Source organism: Notamacropus eugenii, chromosome 7 (genome assembly GCF_028372415.1).
Source record: "Notamacropus eugenii isolate mMacEug1 chromosome 7, mMacEug1.pri_v2, whole genome shotgun sequence".
Taxonomy (NCBI): Eukaryota; Metazoa; Chordata; class Mammalia; order Diprotodontia; family Macropodidae; genus Notamacropus; species Notamacropus eugenii.
This window is the reverse complement of record NC_092878.1, coordinates 168626905-168641196: the sequence shown is the minus strand read 5'-3', so window position 1 is coordinate 168641196 and position 14292 is coordinate 168626905. Positions and strand designations below refer to the sequence as shown.

Sequence of the window (14292 nt, the reverse complement as noted above, 5' to 3'; positions counted from 1 at the left end):
AATGAATTCAATAATCTGGTAATTGACAAACTCAAGAATATAGATTACTTAGAAGAACTCCTAAGTAGGATTAGGAAATGGGAAAACTGGGAAGCAATGTGGCAGAATTTAGGTTTAGACTAATATGCTATAATAAGCCCTGAATAGGTACATGATTAGAATACTAATGGAAGAAGGGAGTGATGAAGGAGGAGGAAGGCACGGTCGGGTAGTTTTCACAGCTCAAGCAACGGTGAAAAGTAAAAGAGGATGGCATGAAATGGAAAAACTGTTGTGCAAACTAAACCAATGCAGCTAAGGTAAGAAGGGAAGATGTTGATAGGGGAGGAGGAGTTTCTTATCAAATACCTTTGATAAGGGTTTAATATCTAAGGTACGTAGGAAAGTCACACAAATATAAGAACAAGAGCCATTCCTCAACAGACGTGGTCAAAAGATACGAACAGTTTTCAAGAGAATGATTACAAACTATAAGTAATGTGAAAGATTGCTCCAAACCACTGAAAGTAAGAGAAATGCAAATTAAGATATCTCAGAAAACAAAAGTTTTGTAGTTTTGGTCAGGTTCAATAATTCTGAAGAGCAATGTGGAGCTACGCTAAAAAAAAAAAGTAGCTAAAACATTCATATCCTTTGCCCCAGGGATCCCTGCTCAGCAGATACCAGGAGATGCACCAAAATACTTAGAGCAACGTGTGTTTGTATAGTTAGAGTATACATATGTGTACATGTGTGTATAGTTCGTGTGTGTGTGTGTGCGTGTGTGCGTGTGTGTGTTCTGGGGCCCCCACAGCATGGGAATGTGCTACAAACTGGAAGGAACCTCAGAAGCCCCCTAGTCCTATCCCCTGATTTTACACAGGAGGATCCCGAGGGGGAAGGTGGTGAAGGGACTTGCCCTGATCACACAGGGAGCAGTGGTATTAACAGCCATGATCGCTAGCATTTACAGAGTCTTTGAGGTTTACAAAGTGCTTTACATGTTACCTCATTTGAACCCTGTGAAATAAGTGCTATTATTGTACCCATCTGACAAATGAGGAAACTGATTCTGGGAGCAGTTCAGGGACTTGCTCCAGATGACTCCACCAAGAAACATGGGAGGTAGATCTGAACCCAGGTCTTCCAGGCTCCCCATCTAACCCTTTCTCTGCCAGCCCACGCCCAGCAGAGCCCAGCTTTTTCCGAGTCTCCAAGTAAACAATGTCCTTATACAAAGGTTTCAGAGGGTGTGCCCTTCAATGCCCGAGGCTCACCCAGGGCCCAGGAAGGGTGGCACAGACTCAGGCAGCCAAGGGCTTTATTTATCCACTCTCAGCTCCTCACGCCTGCCGGCTGTTACTCTGCCAATGTGTCATGTTTGGACTGTGGCAACAATAACCATGGTCTCACTTATTCATTTCCCTCAAGTTTGTCACAAAAATAATACACTAGCCTCGAAGGCTGGCCTGAGCCAAAGGTGAGGAGGGAGGGCAGCGGGCCGACGCCAATGCCCAGGGAGAGGTGCTGATCAGAGGCAAGGCGCCTACCTCCCCTGCCCCCAGCAGCTTTGCTCTTGGCCCTCCCTCAGCACATGCTTCTGATCATCTGGGGCTGCTGAGCTCAAGGGCTAGGAGGCAGCAGGGATGAAGCTGGCCCTGGGGGGAGGGGGAGGGGATCTCCAACTGGGAGATGGAGGCAAACCTTGGGTACAGAAACCCAGTAACCGAGAAAAAGGCACTGGACTCAGAGTCACGAGGCCTGCGCTCAAGTTCTGGGCTCTGTCATTTATGAACTGTATGGTGGAAGGTAATGGGCATCATCTCCCTCAAGGGTCATGTAAGAAAAGCAGTACAGGTATATGCGTGTGCTTGCATGTGGGACTTGTAGAGAGGGAGGGCTCAGAGGAGAGCGGTCTGGCTCCCTGGAGGAGAGGGGCCCACACAGAGCCCCGGCTCTGTTTGAGGATTTAGGTCAGAGATGACACATGCAGCATCTCACACACGGACTGCTGCACTCATGTCTGCTGGGCCTGGGGGGATCCTAGGAGAGGCTTCCTCCAACGCTTTCTCCTGCTCAGGGGGAGCTCGGGGGAGCTACTTGGGCCTTTAGCTCAGTGATGCATGGAGGGATGGCCAACCCTCTGTCAAGGGTCTTCTCTGCAGAGAAGAGCCTTTCACAGCCCAGGGGAGTAGGGACAGAGCAAAGAGGGGGTAAATGGGGCCACTTCCTTAAGGGACAGTCTCCTTCTACCTTCCCCCACAAGCCATCCTAGTATTTTCTGAAGGGAAGGACACATCCCTTTGGGGATCACTGCAGCTCAATGAGGCGGGCATGGCTTACAGGCCCTCCAGGGGGGAATTGCCCACCTGAGCAAACCCAAGCCAAGCACAGGAGGTAAGGATTCTGCCCCCTGGACCCGACCCTCCCCTGTCACTCCTCCCCTTCACAAACAAAACCCTAGAAAAGACAGTCTACACTGCATTCCTCCAGAGCCTATCCTCGAAGTTCCCCTCATGCCAACGAAACTGCCCTCTCCAAAGTTCCAATGACCTCTGATAAATCCATGGACCTTTCTCAATTTCATTCCCCTCAGCCTCATTCTGTCGGCATCTTTGGACGCCACTGATCCCTCTCTCCTCCTGGACCCCAGCTTGTCTCTCCTGGTTCTCCTAGATCTTCCCCCAGATCATGTCCCCTCCCTGGGTATTTATCCATGTATGTACAGTTGAGGGCAAGGACGGCTGCATTTCTCTCTTTCCCTAGCAGCTTACCCAAATCTTAAAGAAAAAGTAGAATTTTGACAGGCAGTGATGGGAGAAGGGTCTCCCGATGGATGGAACACCAGGTTCAGTGGCTGGCCAGGGCATGGCACTGGCTGCAGGTAAGAGTGAAGACTCAATCTGGGTAAGAGATGAGGGTGGGAAGGGAAGATGCCAGGCTGCCAGCCCGAGGAATCTGGGCCTTGGGGAGCCAGGATGGGGACCTGGCATGAATCAAACTTGCTTTGAGAGAATTCATCCAGCCTGGAGGGGACAGAACAAGAAGAGAGAAACCCAATGGGGCAAGATCACCAGCATCTGGGGGAGGAATCAAAGCTCCAACCCCAGTAGAGGCCAATGGGATGGAAAACAATGCCCGGATTCAAGAATCACTGTGCAGGGACACAGGCCTAGAGCGTGAGGGGACTGTGGGGGTCCCATCAGCACCAGTATGAGAAGAGGCAGCTGGGACATGGCCCAGTCTAGAGTCAGGGCAGCCAGCTCAAGTCTCCCCTGACTGTTCCATCCCTGAAGGGTCTTGGATTAGGAGTTCTCTCCCCTGCAGAGGTGGGATTTGCTGGCCTCCCAGCTCAGCCTAGGTGGGGAGTCCATCCCAGACAGGACATCAGGTAGACTGAAGGGAGAGGGGTTGTGTGTGAGAATATTTCCAGCCTCAGGCCATGTCAGGGCTGGCAGGGACTTTCTCCACAAAGCCAGATCCTCCATTTCCAAATGGAGCACCTGCCTGAGCCTGGGCAGCAGAGGGGGGACCCACCTGCTCTGCCAGGTTGGCAGGGGCCATTCTTCCTGACTCACTCAGCTGCCCCTGAGGGGGACAGGGAGTGTGGGGTGAGGTGAATGATGCTCCTAGGAAGTCTCAGTCAGGGGCCAGCCCATGGTTCTGGGCCAGTTCTCAGATAAGGTTTCCTTCTTGTTTCTGGAAAAGGAAGTTTCTACCTAGGCAGAAAAAGTCCTTTTGGCCACCACAAATAGTTTTGTCCTGCCACTGCCATCATTCAAATCCTGGCCCTGTGACTCCTGCTGCAGCCCTCCTTGTGTTAGAGCCTAGCTGTGCCCATCTGAATGGCCCGGCCTGGCCCAAGGCAAAAGCTTCCAGGCCAACAGATAATCCAAGGGGAACTGATGAGGGTCCCAGAAAAGGGTTTTCATCTCTCAGTCAATGTCTCAGTATCTCCTCTGAGCTATCCTGGACCTCCACTCCTTCAGCTGCTGGATGATAAAGTCTAAGAAAAGTGATCATCACAGCTGCAGTCAAGTGAGCCCCCCAAAAAATGTCTACGTACTCTCAAGGAATCAGAGGCATTGCCAGGGACTGAGAAGGGAGGGAGCCAGTACTGCCTGAGGAAGTCCTGCGGCAGCCAAGGAAATGAGGCCGGTACCACTGGGGTCAAGGTCAGTCTCTGGGACCCCCTGATGGAAAAGGTCATGAAGCTTGCATGGGAGTACTCAAGGTAAACCCTGTCTGCCACACCTGGCTACAGGGAGAGATGAGGGGGGCAGTGGAGGCACATTTGTGCCCAAGCTTGGACAAAAAGAGGCCCAGGGCCTTTGGAGTGGTCAGGGGGAATTAGGAGATGGGGGGAGGGGTAAAAGCAGGCCCAGAGAAAAAGCCTTCTCCAGAAGCAAAGAGCACAAGCCGGAAACCTCCCCCGGGATGGGGTTCAGCCAGAGAAAAACAAAGATGGCCCGGGGGAGGAGCTGTGCACAGAAGGAGAGGAAGGATGGGGGTGTGGTATGTGTGGTGTGTGTGGTGTGTGTGTAGTGTGTGTGTGGTGCGTGTGTGGTGCGTGTGTGGTGCGTGTGGTGTGTGTGTGGTGCGTGTGTGGTGTGTGGGTGGTATGTGTGTGGTGTGTGGGTGTGGTATGTGTGTGGTGTGTGGTGTGTGTGGTATGTGTATGGTGTGTGGTGTGTGTGTGGTATGTGTGTGGTGTGTGGTATGTGTGGTGTGTGTGTGGTGTGTGTGTGGTGTGTGTGTGGTGTGTGTGTGGTGTGTGTGTGTGGTGTGTGTCTGTATGTGTACGAGCAGGGCTGGGGGGGGACAGGCTGCGCTCAGTCCTGTGCCCCTCAGAGGAAGCTTGGCCATACACCCTGGCAAGAGATGCCCCTGACTTCCAGTTATCCCAGCCATCTTGAATGAGGGGAGGGGGCCCCTGGGTCCTAAGCACAGAGGTCTGTTTGCAATCTGAAGCCTGCAAAACACATTACATTTGAGCCAGCTCCAGCACAGACTAAATGGAATGCAGATGGAAAGCAGCAGAATTCTGTAAGACTAAAGTCTGTGGCCGACTTCTCTCTTTAAGAGACCCCCTCCCCTGGCCAGGGCTGCTGCCTGAGGGAGAAAAGGCATCTCGCTCTCCTCTAAGGGCAGGGAGGAAGAAATCCAGCCTTCCTCCAGCGACACCAAGGAAAACAAGACTGGATCTTGGTCTCTGGGCCCTCTGGGGGAGCATGGGAGGGGAGGAGGAGGAGCAAGGTGCAAGGCTGGGCCAGCAGGCAAGAGTTCTGGCCAAGGAAAGCATCCCGGACCCTCTACCAGCCAAGGACAGAGCCTTGAGTGCCATGAACAGACTGTCCCAAGCTCAGAGCCATTCCTGAGGAGCAAAGCCACCCCACGAACCCAAGGCACCAACCTTCGTGGAAAATCAAGGTGCTCTTCTGGAACCCCGACGGGAGCCGGAGATTCCGCAACAAGCCCTTGGCTGTCAGGCGCACATGCATATTGGACAAGGAAAATTTGGGCAGCAGGAGCATGTCTTCCAGAAGATGCAGGCAAGCAGCCACTCCCGAGGACCATCCCCTGCCACCTGTGGGAGCCTGGCGCTGGAGAACGCTGAGAAAGCAAGCGAGGGAGGCCCCCCAGATGCCTGGTGCTTCCAACAGCTGCTTTCTCCCCCGAAGTTGCCCAGCGGTGACACTCGCTCCCGATATTGGCTCCTCTGGGCTGTTTGGCCCCGACCACTGGATTACATCACACTGTGCAGGCTGCTGTGTTGTGGGGCTCATTAGGCACGCTCTTGGGGAGGAGGAGGAGGAAGGGGATGGTCACACCAGCTGTGTGTATAAATACCAGCCAATAACGGGCCGGATCCCGTCATCAGGGTTTGGAGCAGCCCAAGAGAAAAGGACTTTTGCCCTCCAGGGGCCAGATGCTTCTATCCTGGACACATGAAAGGACTGAACCTCCCTCCGCTGGACAACCCCCTGATTGGACCCCCATTTGCCAGTACCTGGGAAGGACCATCGGACTGTGGTCCACTAAGCCCCATACAGCACAAAGACAGCTACTGGGCCACACACTGGCACATTCCACAAACAGCTGGTAGAAGCTTCCTCAGTGTCAGCATCTCACCCTGTGTCGCTCAGGGGCTGGGGAAGGGCTAGAAATGGACTTTCTTTGAGGACAGAGGGAAAGAAAGGACGCGGAGGCCTGAAGGAATGGGCTGTACTCCCTCAACATCTGGCAAAGCTTAAAATCACCCGAGACCCACAGCCTCTGTCCATGAGACAATGTGCCTGCCTTCCAAACGCAGTGTGCCAGTTAAATCTCAAAATATTCCTGAGAGCCCCATCATATTCCAGGTCCTATGCTCACTTAGCCCTGAGGTTACGATGACAACATAGGGTTCTCTGCTCACAAGGAATGTCAAGTCCCCATCGTTGGGGACCACTCAGGCTAAAATAAGGAAGAATGAATGGAAGGGAAAGAGAAAGGGAAAGGGGGTGAGGATGACTTCAATGGCCTTTGCTTCCTGCCTAGCTGGCACAAGTTCTCTTAGAGTCTTCCCTGTTGGCCCCTTGAGAAGGCATCAGGCTGGGGCTGGCCAGCACCCAAGCAACACATAGGCCCATGTGTTCTGATTCAATCCACGGGAGTGGGCAGTGTTCCTGGTGGGCAAACATGGCCAACAGCAGAGAGTGGTCAGAAGCAGGTCCTAGAGCAGAAAGAGGCACCCAGAACCCCAGAGGCCAAGCTGCCCATTTTCCAGATGGTGGAGGAAGCGCAGTCAGGCATGAGCTAGACCAGGGTCATAGGAGGATCAAGGAGCAGTGCTAGACTTTGGCTTTCGGGCCTCAGATGCCAAATCCCATGTTCCTAACCCTCACAGAAGTCACAGCTCATGGCACACACTCCAACATCTATACAAGCCTTAATGAAAGGGCTCTTTGTGGGCCAAGTACAGGCTGCCCACTGACAGCTGGGAAGCAGCAGTGAGCATAGTACATCCATGCTGGTGAGAAGGGGCTCCTCTGGAGGGAATGGATGCCTGCTCCAACATTTCCATGTATAGGAGAGGAAGAAAAAGGCAAAGCATCTTTCAGGAGATTCCTGGGCTTTCCCAAACACCATCTGCCACCTGGCGGAAGCAGCCAAGCATGAGGAAAGCAGCCATGGAAGCATTAGAAAACCAGGGCAAGGAAAGTATGCCCACGTGGCCTGAAATCTGGGTCATCCATGACCAAGGGATCTCAGGCAGAGCTGGAAGGGACCACAGAGGCCATCAAATCTGACAAAAAGGGAAACTGAGGCCCAGGACAGACAAGGGACTCACACAAGGTCACAGGGCTGCCATTAGACACCAAATTCAATGTCACCTGGCAGGGCTGGAGCAGAGAAGGATGGCTTTGTTATTGACCAGTGAAAAACAGATAGAAGAATAAATTAGATTGACTTGTGGTTCAACAATGAGGCTTTGCTCTTACATGTCATCTTTCCCAAAGCTGGACAGAGGGCATTATGTACCTGTCCAGGTACCAGCTCCAGAAATCTTACAAAGCCAGAAGCACCTGAGCATCCCAAGGGTGAATCTCTTTTAAATGAATTACTCTGGATCTGGCACCAGATGAGAGCTAGCCAAATCTCTAGAAAAAGCCCTGATCTTTAGAAAGGAGCTGAGCCTGCCACCTTGGACCACACAAGAGGGCAAGCGAGGAACGTTTATCCCGGCCTGCCTGCTATGTGTACTTAGTGAAATGGCCATCTTCCTTCACCTGTGGGCCTCTGGTAAAGAAGATGGATACAAGCCTTCTGTATCTGAGCCAGCTCCTGAAAGGTGGGGGATGTGGAGTCAGTCAGGGGACTTTGACTTAAGGAGCATTCATCTCTTGCACTCATGCGTGTGTGTGTGTACACGTACACACACGTACACACACACACACACACACACACACACACACACACCCAGTAAGATGCGTGTTGGGACTGAAGTAGGAAGACTCCAATTTCGACCCTGTCCCGAGGTTCAATAGTCATGTGGTTTGGGCAGACCCTTCCCTTCTCTGAGGCTCAGTTTCCCCCTCTTCCATATCTGCCCTCCCTGCCTGAAGGCAGTGCAAGAAGGAAGGATCTTTATAGACCCTAAGTCACTATATAAAGCTGGATCAGGGTGGGGCACTGTACACGGGACACACTTCTAAGCTTGCTCTCCATCACTAAGAGCTTCACCATCGCTTCCTTAAGTCTGGACAAGCCACAAAATCAGGAATCAAGCCCTGATCTGTAGTGTTTGACAGTGTCTGAGGTATAAATGCTCACTCTGAACATTTCACAGTCAGCTCGCGCGCTCTCTCTCTCTCTCTCTCTCTCTCTCTCTCTCTCTCTCTCTCTCTCTCTCACAAACCTGGATGAGCCGGCTCAGCATTGCCTTGGGTCCCTCTACAGTCTTTTCTTTAGCTCATCATCTAAAAATCCCATATTGGGCCTTCTTCCTCCTCCTCTACCTCCTTCAACTACACCCTCCTCTCTTCCCCTCTCCCACAAACCTTTTCATCTTGAGTCCCTCACATGGGTGTAAATGCTCCTTCTGTGATGCTGGCAGGGGTCCAAGTCCACATGGGCTGACTTGGTCTGGGAGATGCACTGAGCCTTCTGGGGAGGCTCTCCCCAGCTTCAGGGACCCCCCAGCAGTCAGGACAGTACTTAAGGCTCGATGAGATCACTCAGGGTCCCCTAAAACCCTGGGTCTTGTGACCACAGAGTACACAATAAAATCACAAGCAGAGCCTCCTTTTCCCTTTAGGGCTGAAACGTTAATATTGATGGAGCCCGTTCCTCCTGCTGGGCACCGGATGACAATGCCCACAGGACTCTGAGAAGTGTGGGACCTCTTCTTGCTGACAAGGCCAAAGTCCAAGGGGAAGTCCAGGACCCAGAGCCACATCAAATCCTTTGTGTGGCGAGCAGCCACAGGCACTAGAAGGTGAAATCCCACCTGTCCAGTTCTGTCCTTAATGCAGACATGAGTGGGCACCAGCAGGACAGATGTGCCCCCCGAAACAATCTGGGGGGTCCAAGAGATGCAGAGAGCTGATGGTTCCATCATAATCTGGTGCCCCACCCAAGCCCCCCTCCCCCACTCACACACACAAAGTTCCATGTCAGGCAGGGCCCCCCATCCTGGACATCCCTGTGCAACAGACTGGGCCTGTTCTTTGGGCCAATGGCGGCTCGGGCTGAAACTCAGAGGACACTGAGAAGGGAAGAAAAAGAGGAAGAAAAGAAGAGAGGGAAGGGGAGGAGGGCAAAGAGGCTGAATGCATCACCGTGAAAGGTGAACCCTGAAGCATTCCATAAACAACTCCTCAGCTGGCCGTTGTGCTCAAATACTGATCCAAGTTAATTTGGTCTGTGGGGACCAAACTCTCTGAATACATTATTTTTAAAAATATTCACATCACATGTGTAGAACAGTTATAAAATTGTTATGCCATCTTGGGGAGGGGGGAGGGAAGGGGAGGGAGGGAAAGAAAAAATCTAAGTTGTATGGTAGTGATTGTGGAACGCTGAAAATAAATAAGGAAATAAAATAAATGCAAAGAGAACGCAAATAAAAGAAAAGTGCCCCCGTCAGCCCCTGGAGATGGCTTCCTGAACCTTACAGAGTTAGGAGAGGCCTCTGAAGAGGAGGCAGTGAGGTGAAGGCCCAAGTGTGAATCCCACCACACTTAGGTAACACCTCTGTCATCTAGGGCAAATCCCATCATTTCCCTGAGCATTGTTTTCCTCACCTGTAGAACTGGACTAAATGATCTTTGGGGGTTCCTTCCACATTGAAAGCTCCCATCCTAGGACCCTAGCCTAATCTCCTATTCCTTTGCCATTTTCCAAAGGAGGAAACTAAGGTCCAGAGGTTAGGTCCTATTAGGTAAAAGCTGATGTACAATGACCCTGTGGGATATAAACAGAATGTACTAATGACGGGACTGAACCAGCCATTTGGAAAACAAAACACCGCCTGTGGGCAGCGGGACCTTGGCAATCCCCAGTTTACTCACTGAAACAGACTTGGGCCACAGGCAACACCAGCTGCTGACCCCCCGGCAACAGCAACCCCAGCAAGGCTAAATGGTCTCCAGCACCCTGCATCCTTCCACTCAATCATGGAAGTCCTAGCAGCTCACCAGCCTGCTGGAGGAGACATCCAGCCAGCTAGCCCAGCCCACCCCTCTTCCTGAGGCTCTGAGGGGCCGCACCTGGCTTCTCACACACCACCCCTCCCAAACAGTATCACTGGGAGGCAGGTCTCCTGGACACCGGCTTTATTTAGTAGGCACTGGCCTCAAGCTCAGATGTCAGAAGCCCAAAATACCTGCCCTCACCACACCCCAGACTGTCTGTCCTTGCCTCCCAGCACGAATCCTGCTTAGCTGAAGGACAACTTTGGGAAATTCAGCCCCAAAGGGAACAATCCAAAGACAGGCCGTTAGCGTTCTCTGGACGTGAGGAGGAGCAGGAAGGGGATCCTTCCTATAACCCAGGACCTAGGAGCATCCATCCATCTTCTCATTAAGAGCAGAGCCCTCAGCACTGATTACTGTAACAAGACCCTCCAGGTCGTGATTCCTTTATTAGACGAGGACACCTTGTGAGGGAGTTGTGAAAGATGTAAACAAGAGCGAACAAGGCCCAGACCTCCCTAGTGAATCGGTCAAAGGCAAAGCTAAAAGTGAACAGGCCTTAATCAATCTGGAAGGAGTTATTGGATGAAATCTGATGAGGAAGTTGATCAGGATTGGCTAAAATCCAGGCCATGTTCCTGGGCCTGGATGTCAAAGGAGAAAAGATTCCACAGAAGGGAGTTAAGCTCACCTTGAGAAGACTGAAAAGGCAGGGAGATGGAGGTGGTGAGGACAGAAGGTGCCACCTTCTCCTCCCACCTACTGACCAGAAAACAACAACTCGGTGGGCAGAGTCAAAGAGCCAGCCCTCTGACTGGCACCAGTGGTTCCTCAGCAGCAGTGACTGAGGACATGTCTGTGCCAACAGCCTTAGGGACACACCAGGGACAAAGCAGGCACACCGAGGGAAGCAGCTTCACGACCGGATGAGGGCCTCAGCCCACAGACAATTACAAACACCCCCCCACCCCCAGGGGCACCCCAGGAGAACTGCATAAGGGGGAAAAAAGGGTTTCCAGAAGCCAGGAGCTACCACTTCATCGCAGGTACCCTCAAAGCTGTTGCCCATTCTCTCCAGGGACCAGGGAGGAGCATTTCCCTACTTCCCTTCCCCATGGTCTGAGAAATGGGTGCATTTTTCTTCCCATATCATCTCGGTAAATACCCCTTCCTAAAAGTTCCTTACGTCTGGTTCTCAATCAGTGGGGAGCCCACTGGTGGGGGCTCATGAGAAAACTATTCCCACCCATCAGAATTACTCTAAGAATTCTGGGAGAGAAGCGGCAAATGCCCCCTGGGGTCTCCACCTGGAAGCTCCCCTGGGGGCCAGAAGAGTGATTTTACAGCTATGGCTGTGGCCTTTGTCTACTAAAGCAAGCTCTCGTCACAGTTACATTTACAAAGCCTCCCTTCACTTCCTTGAAAAGACGGAGAGGGAGAAGCGCCATGGGGAGGACACTGCATGTCTCATGTGACTGCTAGGCTGGCTGCTGCTTCTCAGCTGGCTTTCTCTGTTACAAGGGTTGTTACATTGTTACATTCTGAGGAGAGAGCTCGGGAGGAGGAATTTCTGAAAATGACTGATATTTAAAAGCGCATCGATAAAACTTGTTTAAGCTTTACTTCTAAAGCTTTTGTTTAGGTTTTAAAAAAAAAAAAAAAGAGATCTCTGAATACAATTCCTAAGAATCGTAGTCTCTGCAAGTCAAAGAAAAACTCGGCAGCCCAGAGTCACAAAGATGCCTGCCCCACATCTCGGGCAGCGAGCAGGGGTTATTCTCGACAGTGGGTATGTCCCTACCTGGCCATCCCACACACGAAATCAGTCAAGGACATATCTCCTCCCTGCCCCCTTGCCCCGCCAGTCCCCATTACATATCTATGCATATATATACACACACTCACACATACATGTACATATGTATACACATACATACATAGATGCATATATACATACACACATATACATATAATCTCAACCCCTTGGACACTTTCCACACATTTCCAAACTGCACTTCCTGCCTTGGGCCCCTCATCCCCCTTCCCCTGGGCTCTCACAGGTAAGCTTTCTCCTTATCTTCTCCAGAAGCACAGCTGGCACTTCCCAACCGTATCTGAACCCCAGCACCATTCAGTGACTACCCTCCACCACAGACCCATCTCTGTCACTCTGTTCTATGCCCCCATTAGATCATAACCAAGCTTCTTTGTATTTCTATCCCTAGAATTTGGTGCATCATAGGTGCTCTATAAATGCATGTTCCCTTCCCTTTCAAATGTACACAAACATAAACCTTAGTGGAAGATCCCTCCTCCCACGCCCTGCAAGTCTGTCATCTAGCTCATGGGCAAAGCACTCTTGGATCAAGCCACCTGGTGAGTGACCATGGTGATCAATCAGAATCTCACAGCCATGGCTTCAAACAGACCACCCAAGACCCTGTGCTGGAACAGTAGCATTTCAACTCAACCCAACAGATGCAAAATGCTAGCACCCCAAGTCCCAGAGTCTGCTGCAGGGAGTTGACATCCTACTGGGGAGAAACAGGGATACTTACATGTGTCAGTAAATACAAAGAGATTTGGGGGGGGGGGTTTGCGCAAAATAACTGGATGGGTCCTAATACGGGAGGTGGCACCTGGATTATTCTTGGAAGGAAATGGGATTCTGAGAGGTGAGGGCAAGGAGGGAGAGCCTGCCTGGCATGAGGCACAGCCTCTGCAAAGTACCAGAGATGGGAGATGGTAAGCATATGGGGAACAAAGAGCAAGCAGGCAGTCTGGCCAGACCATGGTAACTGGAGCTAGGACATGGTCCCTCAGTTTGGAGAAAGAGACAGTTTGGGAAGGGCTTTAAATGCTTAAGTACCAGAAAGAGAAGCATGTGTTCTGTCCTAGAGGCATACAGGGTCCCTGATGCTCCTCCAGCAGGGGAGTGGCCCCATAAGCATGAACCCCATCTCTATGGCTGAGGTGGAGGCCGATGGGAAGGCCAGGCCGATGGGAGGCCAGAGCCGGATGCGCAAGAGGCCTTGTAAAGTCCTGTGCGTGGGCAAAGAGGAGAGCAAACCAAGGTGTATGCCCCCCTCAGCTGGACTGAAGGAAGCACCGACATGCATTTCTCCTCCCAAACAATCCCTATAATTCAAAGCATCAAGTGGTCACTCACCTGTGCTAAGAACCGCAACCAGGCTGGGGGACACACTTTTCCTCGATGCACCTGGAAAAACCAAGAAGAATAGGTCAGCTGCATACCTGCAGAATGGGTATGAGATACAGCAGCCCAGCAAGGCCAGAACCAGGGCTTTCCATGGACAGCTGGTGGCGTGTGTCTGAGTCTGGGGGGAGAGCATGACCAGGGGGATGCCACTAGGCTCCCCCTCAGCTGAGGGCTAAACAGCAGAGCCGGGAGAGGGCCAACTGCCCACACAGCAGCTACAACTGTCACCTCCCACCCAGCCTGGCCCCAGCCGTGGGATCCCAGAGCACCTGCCTCTGTCTTTCACCTTCAGGACAGACATGACACTCCCCGTGGCACGCCCCGAGAGCTGGCAAGGTCAGAAATCCCTTCCAGGCCATGCTCACTGGTCATGGAGAAGAGGAGATGCTTTAAGGCATCTCTGAGACAAGGGGAATCCAAAAATATAGCCAGAGGCCTCATGTCTAAACAGTGGCAGCCGTGTGCTGAAGGCAGATGTGTTGAGTCACACAGGGAGCTTGGTAAGGGCTCTCAGAGATCATGACATACACATGTGCATGTACATGTATGTGTACATGCATGCATGTGTGTGACCTGGACCCTTTGGGCAGATGTCCAGTGATGTCTGTGGACCCCCTTCTCAGAATAAGACTTTGAAAATGCATACAACAAACAAATGAGATGATCTATGGAGATGCTATTATTATCAAGCCTTCACTTGTCCAGAGGGAGAGGGACAGTGGCAGGACCCCAGAGAGAGCTGCCACGAGAGGACAGTCTTTGCTCCACCTCCTGTGGGGCGCATCACCCCAGCACCACAGGACACAGGCCAGACGAAGGCGACCCTCCAGGCCTTGGGCTCAGCTCTGTCCTCCATATCCTGACAGTAACAGTCCCCTCAGCATCAAAGCCAGGGGAGATGCCACATGGTGCGGA

The 14292-nt window shown here is 52.0% G+C and overlaps 1 protein-coding gene across 3 annotated transcripts in view; it reads right to left on the bottom strand.

Moving 5' to 3' along the window:
- Positions 1 to 14292, bottom strand: part of MTUS1 (microtubule associated scaffold protein 1) — a 106962-nt gene that overhangs the window by 32012 nt on the left and 60658 nt on the right. For 2 of the 3 annotated variants that reach the window (XM_072625604.1, XM_072625605.1), the window contains exon 4: positions 13327 to 13377. In XM_072625604.1, the coding sequence (XP_072481705.1) occupies positions 13327 to 13377 (51 nt within the window). Of the gene's footprint in view, positions 1 to 5392; positions 5749 to 13326; positions 13378 to 14292 lie in introns of those variants that run through there. The other variant, XM_072625606.1, reaches the window with a different exon arrangement.